The sequence below is a fragment of the Alternaria incomplexa genome (genome assembly GCF_024043165.1).
Source record: "Alternaria incomplexa strain BMP 0042 chromosome Unknown scaffold_4, whole genome shotgun sequence".
NCBI lineage: Eukaryota > Fungi > Ascomycota > Dothideomycetes > Pleosporales > Pleosporaceae > Alternaria > Alternaria incomplexa.
This window is the reverse complement of record NW_026249853.1, coordinates 1,685,096-1,700,902: the sequence shown is the minus strand read 5'-3', so window position 1 is coordinate 1,700,902 and position 15,807 is coordinate 1,685,096. Positions and strand designations below refer to the sequence as shown.

The following is a 15,807-nucleotide window of genomic DNA, read 5'->3' as shown; positions in this document are numbered from 1 at the left end:
CGAAACTATAAACTGACATCGTATCTTCACGTTTGTAGTCCGCTCTCGGAGCTCCTCGGACGATATCCAGTCTACCTTGGCTCGCTCCTCGTCTTCGCGTGTTGGACTCTAGGATCCGCTTTAGCCCCGAATTTTGGGGCCCAGATTGCCTTCAGATTCCTAGCTGGGTTTTCTGCTAGCACTCCTCTCACGGTTGCAGGAGGCTCTGTGGGGGACCTATGGAGTCCAGTGGAAAAGACATTCGCCTTCCCGCTGTTCGCGATACCCGCATTCGGCGGACCAGTCTTGGGTGAGTCATTCGTTTCCAACCTGCTTCTCGGCTTCACTGACCACACATGAAACACAGGTCCAGTGATAGGTGCTTACATTGGCTACGAGCAGAACATCAGCTGGAGATGGACCGAGTGGATAACATTGATCTTGATCGGAGTAACTTTCACGCTGATATTGCTCTTCAAAAGAGAATCATTCGCACCGCGTCTCTTGCACTACAAAGCTCATCATTTCCGGAAGTTTACAGGGAACAATCGTTTCCTCACTGCGACAGAAGCGTCGCATGGCTCTATCGGCGAACTCTTATCCAGGTCTTTTCTTCGACCGTTCCTTCTCTGCACACAGCCAATCGTTGTGGCTTTTACTCTTTACTTGATGATCGTCTACAACATATTGTTCACCTTCTTGGATGGGTATGTGACTTTTAGAGGTCGTAAACCGGCAAACGCGAAAGTACCGCTAACGTCCTTGCAGCTACCCTTACATCTTTGCGGAAACCTTCGACATCAATGAGGGGCTATCCAACATCTGCTTCGTGGGTTTATTCGTCGGCATAGCTCTTTCCGCGCTTCTTGTTCCAGTGGCATACCGCAGAACCGTGCGACAACTCGAGAAAGATGGAGATGATGGATCCGGCAAAGCTATACACCGCGAGTCAAGATTATTCTTTGCCATGATTGGAGCACCTACACTGCCTATTGGTCTCTTCTGGATGGGGTGGACTGACTATGTACGCATTCGCCATGCCTATCTACATTCATGAGTCTAACTGGCTTTAGGCTTCGGTGTCGATATGGTCGCCTCTAGCGGCATCATTGCTCGTTGGCTTCAGCAACATCTGCATCTTCATGTCCGCGTACATGTACATCATCGACAGCTACGAAGCATACGCAGCATCAGCCTTGACATTTGTCGCGCTGATCAGATACATTGCAGCTGGTGGGATGACTGTTGTTGGTATCCCCATGTACAGGAACTTGGGGACTCATTGGACTTTGACCCTGCTTGGTATCATCAGTGTCATAGCACTGCCGATTCCTTACGTACTTTATCGCTTCGGGCCAAGCCTCCGAAAACGCAGCAGGTGGGCAGTACAATAGGGCTCATATGGTGCGCGAGATGATGATTCTTGTGTCAAATCTAGACGTGAGAGCACACGCGGTCTTGAGCAAGAGCAGGCTTCTGAATAGGCATGTTCTGCTGCTCAGACTCACAGAGGTTTTCGGGTAGACGTGATGGTTTAAACAACAAGAGGTCATGGCTCGATACAAAAAAGCTCGGATGAAGAGGCCTTACTGCTGGCATCGCGTTCCTCTGGCGGGAGGATGATCGACATTAGCCCGAATATACTGTTGTTTCAGACATACAAGTCTTCGTGATCAATGGGTGCACATGCCCTTCCCGGACCTGCGCATCGCACGCTCGGTACTATGACACGCTTCCAGAAGCGATACTAGTCCAATTCCAGAACAGACGCGTCGTGATCTCGCGACGCGACTGATGACGTATCTTCGATACAATACAGAGACAAGCTTATCACCAGCTGCTCGCAAAGCAAAGAAGGTGACAGCGTCGGGTAAAGCGACCACTGATCTTACAACCCGCTCGTGGAGGAAGCTGCAGAATCGTAGTTATTCCACCGGTGCGTCGAGTGAAATCTATTCCGTCGATTTATACCACGCAGTATAAGGTGGAGGCTGGCCCACGCCCGTGCCATCGTTGCCGACACACTTGCAGAGAACGCAACAGTAACATGATGTTCTCCCGCAAAAGTCGCGTTGGAAGTCGTAGGCGCGTTGACTCGAGGAACAGGCCGCTTTAGTTGGGTGCTCATATCGCTTCGAACACAATCTCCTGAACCCAGTCCTCACGATCCTCAGAGCCCAACGCGCGTGCAGTATCCCCCCGTGCGCGCAAAGTCTTCTCAAACACATCACCAGATAATTTACCGAGCCAAACTTTCGCTGCCGATCCCTACGACTTGCAGCAATTGATCCGTTTCCCATATTTCAACGTTTTGATGTTGCAGGGTTCGGTACGAAGCGCTGTATACGGCGCAAGCGACAGACCAAGACGTCTCCACAAAAGTCGGGGACAGGGGGCACACTTGTCAACATCCCTACAAACGAGAACGTGCCGCAATCATACATATGAAAGTTGAAAAAGGGTCAGCGTACCTTCCCCATGCAGACATTGCAGCGTGGTGTGCACATCGGAGATTTTCTTTTGCCGTTGTTGGTCTTCTGCCGTGGTTGAGCTTGGTAGGGGTCCACATGTAATTTTGTAGGAAGATGGGGGCGCCGACCAATCGTAGTGCCTCGTGCGGCGTGAAAGGATTTGGACACGGCTGGTACAGATAGACGATAGGTGTTACAAATTGGTGAGGGTCCGACGATGCGATAACAGGCTTGCGCCTAGACTTGAGCACACACTCTGCATTTGCTCGATGCTGCTTTAAGCAGATATCGCATCTATCTGAAAGCGACGTTCTGGTATCGTGACTGTGCGAGTGTTAGCTGTGACGCAGCAACATCATGATCGTTCAAGATCGTCCGAAACGGACACCACGTGTGTTATAACACTGTAGATGAGAGACGGAAGCAAGAAATAAGCGCAGATATCTCCAGTCGGTATATACGAACAAGGACTAATACCAAGCATTGCTAGTGTGAACCAAACCCGGTGCGGTATCTGGTGCGGATACGACATCGTGGTGGCATTGTCCTTATAGCCGGTGTAGTCAAACGGCGTACGCTTATGTGTCGTGCTATACCCTCTCTCATCGCATCGTGATCTTGTACTGTTCTACTTCTGCTCCTTTAACTTGTCTTCAATCTCCTCCAAATCCTCGGCGCTGTCGATCTCGATGATACGGTTCACCTCACTCGTGTTTCGCATGAGTTCTTTTGCGCCGGCGTACAGCATCTTCACCTCGCTGTTGCATGTGATGGGCAGGTAGTATAGCATGACGTATGGCACCGATAACCGTCCCGAGTCCTATCAAGTCTCAGCTTCCCTTGCGATGTGTATGGTGGGCGCGGCGTACGAGGGTCAACGGGTAGCTCAAGAGCACAAATCGCGGTGCGTGGTCGGGGAGCTCATCGGCGAGGCTCTGTACGTCGGTGTAGACCTCGTCGTCCGACTGGCGTACTTCGAGCGTCTTCTTATCGATTTCGTCTGGCGCGCATGGGCGTCAGCGCCATAGTAGAGGGCAGGGCCGCGGCAGGCTGTGGCAGGAACGACTGCGGCAAAAGCAGACCTAGGTATACGAACAGATAACGGCCTGGGGGTCTTTGGCGCGCGAGGTGCCCAGGCGGAACTTGCGTAGCTTGGACTTGGTCTCCTCAGAGAAAGAATATAGTCGTGCCTCGGAAGACTGGGCCGAGGTATTAGCGAAAGACCAAGCATTACGCGCGTAGCAGCGAAGTGATGGCGGCACTTGCCATGATTTCGCACGATGCAGCAGACCTAGGCTGGCAACGGGCGTTTGAGGATGATCGGGGGTGGTGTAGGGCTGAGGAAGTCTGCCGGGCGGGATACGTTCGTTAGCGGGGTCTATGGGCGGGGGTTCCTGAGGTCGCGGATGGCGCTAGCTAATGCACTACCGTCAAGTCGATACACCCTCACCTTTCTAGAAGGCTTTTCTTCTCATGCGCCTAGCTACTCATACCCTCTTCCCCCTGAGTTACTCGTCTTGATCCATGTTCGGACGACTGAATCAGGTTGCCAGGCACTTGTCTCGTCCTATCCCCAACTTTGCTCATCGTTCTGCCGCCTCGTTCCGTCCATCGATAACGTCATCAGTCATGGCTTCGACACAACAGAAGAGTTTGATTCACACAGCGGGCTGTTTGATCATTGGCGATGAAGTCCTTGGAGGCAAGGTATGTATTTGGGAATCGATTGAGATTTCTGGCAGCTGACGTGAAACATAGACAGTCGACACGAACTCGGTAGACTATGCCGCATGAACGGCGTGGTACCTCGACTAATGTCACACAGGCCTATTTTGCCAAGTTCTGCTTCTCGCTGGGCATTAACCTGCGCCGCATCGAAGTCATTGCTGACGACGAAGGCGAGATCATCGAAGCCGTCCAACGCATGTCGAAGAATTACGACATGGTTGTGACGAGCGGCGGAATTGGTCCCACGTGAGTGCAGCGTGTTCGCTACACCACGCAGCCGCTGAGCTAATGGGCGTCTAGTCACGACGACATCACGTACCAGTCGATAGCGAAGGCTTTCGGCTTGCCGTTGAAGTTACACGATGCAGCATTCCAGCGCATGAAGCGCCTGTCGAAGCCGCACAAGTCTCAGCCCGACTTTGACTGGAACGTCGAGTCTCCAGCGCTTAAAGCCAAGAAACGCATGGTAGAGCTGCCTATCGATGATTCTAAATCAGATGAAGATCAAGTGGTTTTTGTCAGCGAGTCGCTTTGGGTTCCCGTTAGCGTTGTGAACGGTAACATCCATATTTTGCCCGGGGTGCCTAGATTGTTTGAAGCGATGCTGGACGGGCTGAAGCCCCGCATCCTGCCTAGGCTGACGGATCCGGAGGGCAAAGGCGTGCTGCGGATCCTCATCTCGACTCCGATGGCTGAGAGTGCCGTTGCTGGATATCTGACCGAGCTCGCAGCCAAGGCAGAGCCGAAGGGGGTCAAGGTGGGAAGCTACCCAAGGTGGGGAAAGGACCACAACACGGTAACGCTAGTCGGACGCGACCGCGAGTTCATGGAAAGTTTGGTGCCTGAGGTGGAAAAGGCGGTTCAGGGGAGGCGCGTAGCGGTTGAGGGCGAGGACGACGCTGACACGTCTGACAAGGACTCGTAGAGGGCGAGCCGAGGGAGTAATGCCGCAGCCACAGTGTATATATTGAGTGTCTAGACGCAGGGACTTTTGGTGAAAATAGAATGCCTGTGAAGATGATGTTGGGACTAGACGACGGCTAGGGTGCTTCTCGAAGATTTGTCGAAGCAGCTGTGCCGCGAGCCACGCTGGACCCTGGGCGAGGCTAGATGGAGGTCAGAGATTGCGTCTCAAACAGAGTCGAGGGCGGTGGATGTCATGATGGCATCGGTCACCGTGGTGCTCGGGGCGATGGTCGCGGATGGTGGCAGAGGGTACCCGCCGACCCCGCTTGGGAGGGTTCCGTGTGGGCGTAACCTGAGGGTTCCTGGCATGGGCATCAGTGTGCTTCACGGCTGGCACCCGCATATTCGGACAGTCACATGCACGGGAGACATGCAAACGCGAAAGCGACGCGGTGTGCGGCTAGACAGCCAACGTCTTTTGCGGCCGCCTCCCCCTTCGCATCATGTCGAACCATCCCTTGCGCACAGTAGTGGTTCGTGGGCAGCGTCCGTGCATGTGGGCGTCGGCGCTGGGATCGCATGGAAGCGTCGGAGGCGCGCCCATGCAGTGCGCTGCAGACATGTGCCGCCGCTTTAGGTGCCTTTGTTTTGGCGCGGCGTGAAGGGCAGCGGAAGGGCAGCGGACGTGGGCAGGCGTGCGCGCAGAGGCCTGCAGCAGCAAATGGCAGGCGGTGCAGGCAGTGCAGCCAAACGCCTTGCAGCCCATCTCGCGCGTGCAGCACTCTGGGCTGGTGTGGTGGAGCGGCGGCGGGCGTCCTTTTTGGTTGGCAGGGCTAGCAGGCTAGCGCTCTGGCCGCGCGCGCGCCCATGTCCTAGTCAGCGAAGTCAGCGTAGCGCAGCCCATGTTCCTTCAAAGCCCCAGACGGAGCTAGAGGGTCGTTTTTGCTACCGAGATCATCCTGCTCGTCTCTCCCGTCTTCCTCTACCGCGACGACCCTCCTGGCCATCTCCCTCGCTGCTGATAATCCGGCCACGACCTCACCACCACCGCCCGTCACAGCCCCGATACGCCTGTCGCATCGCCACCACTCCCGCCGCCCGTCATCGCCGCCCCTACAGCCTCCTTCTCTTCTCTTCTGCTCTGCTCTACTCTACTAGACCTATACCCTATACCCTAATTCATCGCCCGCGACCTGTAACCGTCCGGCACCTCCCTCACATTCACAATGGCATCAAAGGTAGGCGCCCAGCACCGCCCGCGCCGCACGCGCCCCTGCTAACCTGCGCCAGTTTCTCCGAGAATACAAGCTGGTAGTCGTCGGCGGCGGTGGAGTCGGAAAGTCGTGTTTGACTATCCAGCTGATCCAGAGCCACTTCGTAGACGAGTACGACCCGACCATCGAGGGTGAGCAATTACGATCCGCCGCGTCATGCGCAAAAGCAAGCTAACAGCGCCAGACTCGTACCGCAAGCAGTGCGTCATCGACGACGAGGTTGCGCTGCTCGATGTGCTCGACACAGCCGGCCAGGAGGAGTACTCGGCCATGCGCGAACAGTACATGCGCACAGGAGAGGGCTTCCTGCTCGTCTACTCGATAACCGACAGGCAGAGCTTCGAGGAGATCATGACATTCCAGCAACAGATCCTGAGAGTAAAGGACAAGGACTACTTCCCCATGATCGTCGTTGGCAACAAGTGCGATCTCGACGGCGAGAGGCAGGTCTCGACACAAGGTACGTTTGCATCCCATCCCTGACCACCCGCACGTGCTGACCCTTGCACAGAGGGCCAGACTCTGGCGCGCAACTTTGGCTGCAAATTCATCGAGACATCGGCCAAATCCCGCATTAACGTTGACAACGCCTTCTACGACATCGTACGCGAGATCCGCAGATACAACAAGGAAATGTCCTCCTACACAGGTGCCCCTGGCTCAAACGGAAATGGCCCCACAAAGCAGACATTTGACACCGATGACCAGGCCGAGAAGAAGGGCTGCTGTGGATGCACAGTCATGTAAGGAGATGGAAGCCATGATTCTTGTTGTGGAGAGATACCTACACCGCTGGGTTCGGTCGACCGCCCTGGCCATTGGCGGTGCTGCTTGGGCCAGCAGAAGAAAACACGCGATGCTACTGTTACGTACTGTCAGCTCACCTTCGCCTACGAAGGGCTGTCGTTCAAACACCTCTTATTTTCGATACTGTCACTTAGGGTTCGCATTACGGGCTAACGGATTCACGTCTGCTGGATGCGCCTCCGAACACCCTACTTCTACTACTGGTATCGACTCCGTCTTTCTTATCTGGTGGCGCTCTTCGTGTTCGCGTTCATCTATCTAGACCGATTTCCTTATGGCATTTTGATCGGTACACTGTATTCCCTCCTGTCGGCATGCCATGCGAGGCACCATGCAGCACGCTTCGGGGAGTCAAAAGATTTCATTATTTTTTTTTGACAGCTTTTAGGGTCGTTTAACTTTACCTACCTTCTATGAATATAATTCATCTCTACTCGCATCACCACTCAGCCTCGTCTTCTGCTCACAACACTTCCCGTTCGCTACAGCATGGCGGCAAAATACAACCCTCATGCACGTCTTGACGTGCTGTCGCACCCCGCACGAACACCTTTGATCCAGATTGCCAGCTCACGTTGCATGGCGACTGCTGCTGGCGGTGCATTCACGTCCCTCGGCGACCAGCGGCGATGCAATCGCAGTGATCATCCGCTTGGAGCCACAAGCGCGTGGTGTTTCGACTCGCGAGCCTTGCCCGGGCGTCGCCATTGGATGTAGACTATCACAGAGATGGCGCTATCCCTGCACGGCCGTTTCAGGGCCTACACCCCGACTGAAAGAGGGGAAGTCGATCAGGAGAGAGGCAAGTGGGCATTGGCAATGCACACGCGTGTCTCAAAAGCGACGCGATAGTGACTGGATTAGGGCCGACTGACCCAGGAGCTTTTCTCCGGGCGAACACCAGAACTCGCAGATCGCCATGATTTCGTGAAACACTAGGTTGGGGCTGCTTCCCAGAACCCGATGCGCCGTTCTTGCCGCATCCGCAACACGTGTGGCACGTGCCCAGTACGTCAACTCAACCTTCACGTCCTGGAGATTGGTTCGCTTCACTTGACCACTTTGCGGTCCTTCTTGACAAATATTTTCTCTCCTGTCCAACTGCAATCAAGGCGCGGCCCGACAATGTGGATATTCAGCAATTATTTACACCCGCCGCTGTTTAGGCTATTCCCAAAGTGTCCCCAAACGGGAAGTACGCCCTGCCCGCATCGGCACGGATGATGACCTTGTTTGGCCTGTTCGCTGTAGACCAGTTCGGCTGCAGCTTCACTCGCTGCTATATGCACCTAAGCGTTGCAACGCCGTTGCATGCGCCTTGTTGCGGGTGGAAAGCCACTCATGTGGCCACTCCATTATCCCTGTAGTACGCTGATCTTTGTAGCAAACACGCAACCCACCGCGTTCGCGATATATTCGGGAAAATTGTTCGTTCGACGGATAGTGATTGATTGTCAAGACGAGCTGTGGAGAGCCTCGGGCCCTAGGTTCATACGTCTCTTTCCCCATCCGTGCGCAAACTGCATGGCGGATGATCGATATCGGGATGCCCACAATAGCTCGCTTATGCACAGGTTCCAATGAATGTCTCCTTTCGTCGTTCACACGGAGCTGGACCATGTAAGCAGAAATCAGGCTGGGCTCCATCTGATCAGAGCAGTTACGAGCTATGTTCCGTATCAATCACCACGCTTGTGCCAGAGATGTGAAGGCAATTGAGATCATGTAAAGAAGAGCCCATGATAGCTGTACACCATTTGCATCGGAAAATAGTAAGCTCTTGCTCCTACCCTGAAGTTCAGCATGATCAGACTTGTGTAATTTGTATCGCCAGCGATTGGAGCCTCGGGTATATTACGAACCTCCCACAACACAGCCTGCTCTGAAAATGTCTATCACAGAATTTCCACCAACACGGCCTCACTGCAGCCAAATCTCAAAATAAGGCTGTCGGTCCACCCGCGCTAAACTATCGTTACCGGCCCGTACCTGCACACATGTTCCCATGTGGCAGCTCCCGCAGGCCGGCCCTGCAACCTTAGCTAATAATGCGACAGCATGACGCGCAGCTGATGCAACTGTAAAAGGTACGCCGAGGAGGTGAGCGTCTTACATACATATATCGCACAGATCGGCACTCAGCGGAGGGATCTAGACCCTGACGTTAGCGGATTGACAGGCCTAGTGCGGGAACCACATTGAACGTCCCGTACATCACAACTTCCCCGCCATGAACGCGATTAAAGAGCTTGAAAAGGCGACGCAGTCAGTCTACTAAGTCTGGAGCCGGAATGCACTTGATATACATCTTCATAATGCACCCACATCAACATCCATCCGTGGTGCAGCGTGACTCGGACCCCAGCGCTACTACCAAGTGCTTTGTCTTCATCGTCGATTCCACACCAGTCGACACCCCAGCTTCGGACCTGATTGGAACGGCATCAGGTAGAGCCGTCGCTTCACAACCCAAACTCACGATCCTCGATCTCACACTTTGGTATCGAGATCCAAAGTCCCTGCTTTATTGCTGCTTCTGGCAATTGCCGCTCCAGAGCGTGGATTGTAGGTCGAAACGCGGTGCTGAACGCCAGCCAATAGACAGAGACTTGCGGCGCGGTGGTAAGATGCGTACCAAAAAGTACGATGCTGACGGATCATGGTAGAAGTCTGTTACCACCTAGCTCGACCTGTCTGTGCTGGCGGGTTGCGTCGTCGTCGTGTTCTCGTTGTTTGGGTATGACGTCTTTTCCTCCTTCCTCTTTGTTATATCGCGCATATTCACCCCACACTTCGACTTCTTGAACGCATGGCTGCAGCATCGCATGTTTGTATAAGTAATGAGTAGTTCTACACATTCTTTCAGACTGGACATGCTTCTACACTGGCAACACCCGGCTTTCGGTTCGCATCTATCTTGCACACTCGGGAAATTCCGTCCGCATACGCCATTGACCTCACCATTGTCAACCTCCGGAGACACAATGTCTTTTTCGTAACTTTAGCACCAAAAGAAACGTTGCCATTATTAAGCACGAAAGCTATCATCCACTGTTCTCGGAAACGATCGACGCACATGTTGATTTCTCATTGTGCAATACGGCACGGCCCGTCGGTACTACCACTACGATGGATGGAGGGAACCGCATTGTCTCTCCGATCATCTCGCTCGCGAATCTGAAGATCGCAATTGTATGCGATAAGAGCCAGAGGCGAGATAGCGATGGGCACGAGATTCCGTGAGCGTAGATCGCAGAAGGGCCGATATGTGCTTATATGCGGTACGTCTGACCAACGTCCATGGAGAAGCCACATATACACAGTTCCGATTGCGTGAGTGTTACGAGTGCTGATTATCGTTCTACTTCTCATAAAGCGCTCTCGTGCTGCACTGAGGCAGCTCTAGCTACCATCAGCAAAGAAAAGAATCTGAATCTGAGAACAGACGATGGCCTACCAGACCAGACTGAAGCAGCCAGTCTGTCACTGAATTATAGTTTGGTGAGATTCAGATGGTCTCGTTCCATCACACCGATGTAGTCAAATCCTAGAGCTGCACCGTCTAAAATTGCTTGAAGTTCGAACGTGAGCCCTATGTAGCACTGACCTCATGTGTACGCACATCGCTTCATAGTCACCTACTGCTACGTGGATGCGAAAGCAGCGCATTTGACCTTGACATCGACTTGTTGAGCGTCTGATTGAGTGGGTTTCACGTTGGCAAAAGCGAGGTTGCGCTGCGGCCGAGTGGCTGCCCGGGCAGTCGAAGTGATGTTGTCGGAAGTGATATTTCTATTCTGCTTGGTAAAACGTAGATAAGCGGTACTATTATGTCAAATTCAACAGGCCTAACGTCTGAAAAGAAGGAGGTGATGAACCTGACCATCAACATGCACTCCAGTAACCTCATGAGCGTGTTGTACGAACTCAACTAATTCGGAGATAATGTCAGGTATTGAAGCAGATAGCAAAAACGACATTGTTCTCGAGATCACTACACGAACGATACAGCGTGTCACTGCTGTTGACTATCGAACCGTTTGTGAGACGACAGTTGTTACTTGTATGTCTGGAACGTATGGCCTCGATAGTGTATAATTCGAGGAAATAACAGTATGACTAAGCTACGATGCAGAGCCCGGTGCCTTGATGATTGTGGTATTCGTGAAACTGTCGTGAAAAGATAGAGTATTCCTCCACCGCCAGACTAACGCCTTGTACCCATGACGAGACGATAGTGATAATGAACACTCGCGTCCCATACATCGTTAGACGTCGTCTAACCCATCGTGACCTGTGCATATGAAGAAAGTGTGTATGCCATCACACAAACAGAACCGCTTTTGGCGCAAGTGCTTTTCGCGAAACCTCGGTGCTCAGCTCTGCTGCTGCATTTCGAATGACAACTTCCAAACACCTCAGTCGTTCTCCAGCTCGTCTAACTCTTTCTGTCTCCTCTCTAATTCTTGTCTCATAGCCTCCGCTTCTTTCTTCAGTCTTTCCCTTCTAGCTGCCTTCTCTTCTTGCGAAACTCCGGGATTGGGTGACGAGCCCGCACTCGGACGTAGTGGCACAGATAGCGACGGGTCGATATTGGCGTTCACATCGGCTTGGGATGGGTTCAATATCGAAGAGATGGCGTTCGGTCGATGAGGCATGGGGTTGGCGGTCTCTTCTGGGTCCAGGGTAGCACTTCGACTGCGCTTGCGGGGCGATGGTGCATTGGGTTGTGTATTCGGTATAAGAGTGGCCGGATTTGAGGTTACCGAAGCGTTACCGTAATAGTGGGTGAAATCAACGGCAATTGGTCCTCTAGGTTCGGGTGTATAGTCTTCTCGAGATTCTAGCGCCGTCGACGGGTCTGGGGAAACGGAATGCTCGAATGCTGGGGTTTGGGACGGACGCTGCGGTGGGGAGTAGTCGGCAACAGAAGGCGCTGCTTGGGAGCCTGTGTCACCAGCCGGTACGACCCGTTTCCGGCGTTTGATCTCTTGCTTCTTCATTGCGACAGGGCGATGTGTTCCATGCAGCTTGTAGTAGAGTCCTGCGAATTGGAGTTAGTTATCGCCGATGGTCCTATTCTTCAGTACCTCTAACAGACTTACCACAGGCGTTGCATATTATGTGACCAGCGTCATCCCGTCTCCAAAGTGGTGTGATCGTAGTTGCGCAGTTTTGACATGCGGGAATAGCACTTGTAGAAGCTGCTGCTGCCGCTGCACTGGATGCAGCGTCTGTCCCGTTTGTTCCGTCACTCGATGCAGCATTTGCCTGGGCCAATGCAAATTTAGCAGTTTTGGACACGCGGTTATTGAACGCTGGGCAGCCACTGCAACCTTGTTGACCGCCAGTGCCATTACATCGGCCTCCACCAGGACATGTACCGGCTGTCATCTGGTCTGCAGCAACGTAGGTCGCAACTCGGGGCGAAGCCGCAAGGGACCCCGGTGACGTTCGGTTGCCGTCACAAGGGCTCGGAGTTGGGCTTTGCTGCACGGGCATAATCGGCTGAGTCTGAGTGTTGCGTTTGAGATTCACTGGACGTGATTGATTCCGCGCTTTCATGTACAAGCCACATGCGTTGCACACAGTTTCTCCAGCTGGTGATCGGCGCCAAAGCGGCGTTTGTGTTGTCTTGCAGTTACTTCGGTCCGTTAGCGTCTTCTCTGCAGATCTGGTTTCAACTGTAATCGGGCGACTGTTGAGTGGTGGCAAGCACACAGCAAAATTTCAGACAACGTACCTACAGACTTGTCCGGCAACAGGCGCGTTGGATGCGTCATAGCTCATGTTGGGCAGTTGTAGAGATGTCGAGTCTGCCGGGTTCGCCGGTTGCTCTGAGATGGGCACCGCATCCTCGAGTGAGTGATAAATCTCATGTCTTTGGTCGTCCTGGCCATGAATCTGCTGCTGTTCCTGTGACGGAGTCTCTGTCCGCGGTCTGTGGTGCTCGTGGGCCTGGTTAAGTAATCGTAGACTCTCAGCCATCTCTAGCTCGTCCTTGCTCGTTTCTCGCGATAGATGATGCGGATGTGTCGGAGTTGGAGCCAAAGAGGTGCCCCCGCTCCCTGGAGGATGTGCCATGAGGCCAGTCTTCGGTAACCTTGGGTGTGCGTGCAAGAAGAGTGGGCTTACGGCCGTGGTGACACACTGTTGCCTAGATTTCGTGAATCGGTTCCTACAGCCCGGGAACTGGAGCTGCTCGATCCAAATAAGTGTTCGGACTTTGCTATCGGCTAGATCTGATATCCGATCAGGGTGAAGGTCAATCTGGAGCAGGCGCTAACGTGACTTGGTGTGATATGCGGGTCTTCGGGCCTTTGTAGACACCTGGGCAACCTTTAGGAGGTGTGGCACACTGATGGCTGGCAAACGACTATAAGAATGATGGGTCTAGCAAGGGAGGATATCAGGTGCGCTCGGGATCCCCGTCGTCATAATTCTGCGCAAGTTGCCTACTGGCCTGGCGGTGCTGGTGCGGTACAAGCTGTAATTCTTAGGCGGTGAATGGGCGGCGGTGGCCAATCAAGACTTTGCTATTCTAAGCCGAGGATTAGCGCGACAACCCTGAGAGCACGTCCACGGCGGCCATAGCCATAAGACAAGCTCAGGAACGGCGAAAGAGCACTCGACGCGTGCGTCGCACCTGCATATCTTTGGATGCAGAGCCAACCAACCCTCAGGTACATGCATTCAAATGCAAGTCGGACGTCGTTATCTCCGATACATGGGCTCGGCGGCAAGAAAAAGGAAAAATCGGCTCTATCAGTCTTGGACTCCACTTGAGCCTCGCCATAGACCAGCTGTCGGCGGATCAGATCCGTCTCGCCTACCACTAGCGATTTGTAATGGTTGCTCTCCGCACGCCACTCACGCAGCCTCGCACCAATCGAAGGGGGGCGAAACAGCTCGTCCAGAATGGCGTTATCGTTATTGTGACTATACAAACTACAACACATGAGATCTGAAGACCTATCATGGAATGCAATGAGCCCCATCATGATGCACTAGTAGCAATGCAAGCCTTAGTAGCCTCTTCGCTTCATGCACTGCGGACACTAAACAGACAAGCGAACACGTGTGACGACTACAGCCTCGTTTAGATCAGATAACCTATCATACACCGACTGTCCAAAAGTTCCTCCCCAACCCATGTAACCAAAACCTGGGTATGATCATCGAGCCAACCTTGAAAATCCAACACAATGCACAGAGCCAACCCTTTCCGTCAGGGTCCGCAGACCATTTCTACGCCAGACATGTCCATAACATGTAATACTTGGTTTAATACATGATAAGCGCGCGACGATGTTTCTACCGAGCCTAGACAGGGCGAGCGATCTACGAATCAGGACTCTTCGACCGCCGTCCTCCTGTCCACAAGCTGCGGACTTAGACTTGTTCAGCGCCCCAACCAGCGTCAGCATCACTGAAATATCGTCAGTAACATGAAAGACACGTTGTCAAAGTGTGTTGGAGCCGTACCGCATGTTCGCTGGGGGCTCAATAGAAGGAATGAACTCCAGAGCAGCGTAGCCCACACCGATTATGCCAACGATAGTGCCTGGCACAATGCGGAACCAGCGCTCACCGACAATGACGGAGCCGATGAAGATGTAGAAGATGCCGCGGCCGAGGAAAGAGAACATGAACGAGGCATAGCGAGCCACTTGCTGGGGAATCTGGAACTCGAGGAGGGCAGTTCCTGTTGCTTGTCAGCGGCATGTGGTTGCGTAAGGACGCTGGACCTTACCAAGACCGAATATGATCAGGTATACACCGAGGATGATGTGAGAGCTGCGCAGACTGTCAGCGCTTTCCTAGGCCATTTGATGTGGTTGTGTGCTTCGCTCGCGATCTTCGGGTGGCATGACTGGTGGTGCAATCCCAGTCCGTACGATGCTTGTGCGTCGTCACAGATGCGCACATTCGCGTGTATGGTATTCAGGCCCAGCGCAGGCCCAGACAGACATGGACCAGGCTAGCGAGTGTCCTTTGACTGACAGCTTGCACTCTTCTCCGGATCCACACGCGGCTGCCATTATGTGTTCGCCAAATATAGTACGCCATCCCGAGGTTGTACGACGGTGAGAAGCGATGCGACGGGGCTGGATTGCCGATGGAGGCGCCGGGTACACTCACAAGTCGTTGAAGGGAAACAACTTCGCGATACCACCGAGGACCACGAATACGGCCACGGCGAAATTCACCATGCGACTACAAGCCCAGTTAGCTATGCTCCTCGACACTCCCAAACCCCAATGGCTCTGTGGAAAGCTGCTGCCTAGCTTCAGGACAGCTTCGCACAGCTCGAGCTCGACTTACAAGATGTCTGAGAAATCCATGGCGGACGATTGACCGGCGAGGTGTGGGAACCGCACTTTGACGACTGGGCGCAACGGATTGGGGCGGAGGCGGATGGGACGAGATGGAAGATGCAGCTGGTTGTGATAGAGCTCGTGGGTACGGTTGGTGCTGCGCAATGTCGGCTTGCGACGAGACGTTGCAAGGGAACCACAGCCAAGCTCCCGCGCTAAACGTCATACCCGCTCTCATTGGCCGACGCGCGACCAAGGGGTTCTTCCAGGTTCAACACTGCTCGTCTTTGTCTTTCAACATATGGCCTTTGGTAGTTCAGCTGC

The 15,807-nt window shown here is 53.5% G+C and overlaps 5 protein-coding genes across 5 annotated transcripts; 2 read left to right on the top strand and 3 right to left on the bottom strand.

Annotated features, from left to right (window-relative positions):
- Window positions 1–3,078: 3,078 nt before the first annotated feature.
- J4E90_003796 (uncharacterized protein) lies at window positions 3,079–3,976 on the bottom strand (the record flags this gene model as incomplete). The annotated part of the gene is made up of 4 exons (XM_051433363.1): window positions 3,079–3,270; window positions 3,320–3,450; window positions 3,547–3,746; window positions 3,963–3,976. The coding sequence occupies 4 exons, from the start codon at window positions 3,974–3,976 to the stop codon at window positions 3,079–3,081; spliced, it is 537 nt and encodes a 178-aa protein (XP_051293261.1).
- A 103-nt stretch (window positions 3,977–4,079) lies between these two features.
- On the top strand, window positions 4,080–5,103 carry J4E90_003795 (uncharacterized protein; the record flags this gene model as incomplete). The annotated part of the gene is made up of 4 exons (XM_051433362.1): window positions 4,080–4,157; window positions 4,209–4,226; window positions 4,276–4,424; window positions 4,479–5,103. The coding sequence occupies 4 exons, from the start codon at window positions 4,080–4,082 to the stop codon at window positions 5,101–5,103; spliced, it is 870 nt and encodes a 289-aa protein (XP_051293260.1).
- Window positions 5,104–6,310: 1,207 nt separating this feature from the next.
- Window positions 6,311–7,105, top strand: RAS1_1 (Ras GTPase; the record flags this gene model as incomplete). The annotated part of the gene is made up of 4 exons (XM_051433361.1): window positions 6,311–6,322; window positions 6,375–6,489; window positions 6,543–6,818; window positions 6,870–7,105. 4 exons carry the CDS (start codon window positions 6,311–6,313, stop codon window positions 7,103–7,105), a joined length of 639 nt encoding a protein of 212 aa, XP_051293259.1.
- A 4,478-nt stretch (window positions 7,106–11,583) lies between these two features.
- On the bottom strand, window positions 11,584–12,168 carry SRE1 (sterol regulatory element binding protein, transcription factor Sre1; the record flags this gene model as incomplete). Its single annotated transcript, XM_051433360.1, has 1 exon — window positions 11,584–12,168. One exon carries the CDS (start codon window positions 12,166–12,168, stop codon window positions 11,584–11,586), a length of 585 nt encoding a protein of 194 aa, XP_051293258.1.
- Window positions 12,169–14,557: 2,389 nt separating this feature from the next.
- On the bottom strand, window positions 14,558–15,510 carry J4E90_003792 (uncharacterized protein; the record flags this gene model as incomplete). Its single annotated transcript, XM_051433359.1, has 5 exons — window positions 14,558–14,594; window positions 14,651–14,870; window positions 14,919–14,962; window positions 15,308–15,382; window positions 15,491–15,510. 5 exons carry the CDS (start codon window positions 15,508–15,510, stop codon window positions 14,558–14,560), a joined length of 396 nt encoding a protein of 131 aa, XP_051293257.1.
- Between the last annotated feature and the right edge of the window lie 297 nt (window positions 15,511–15,807).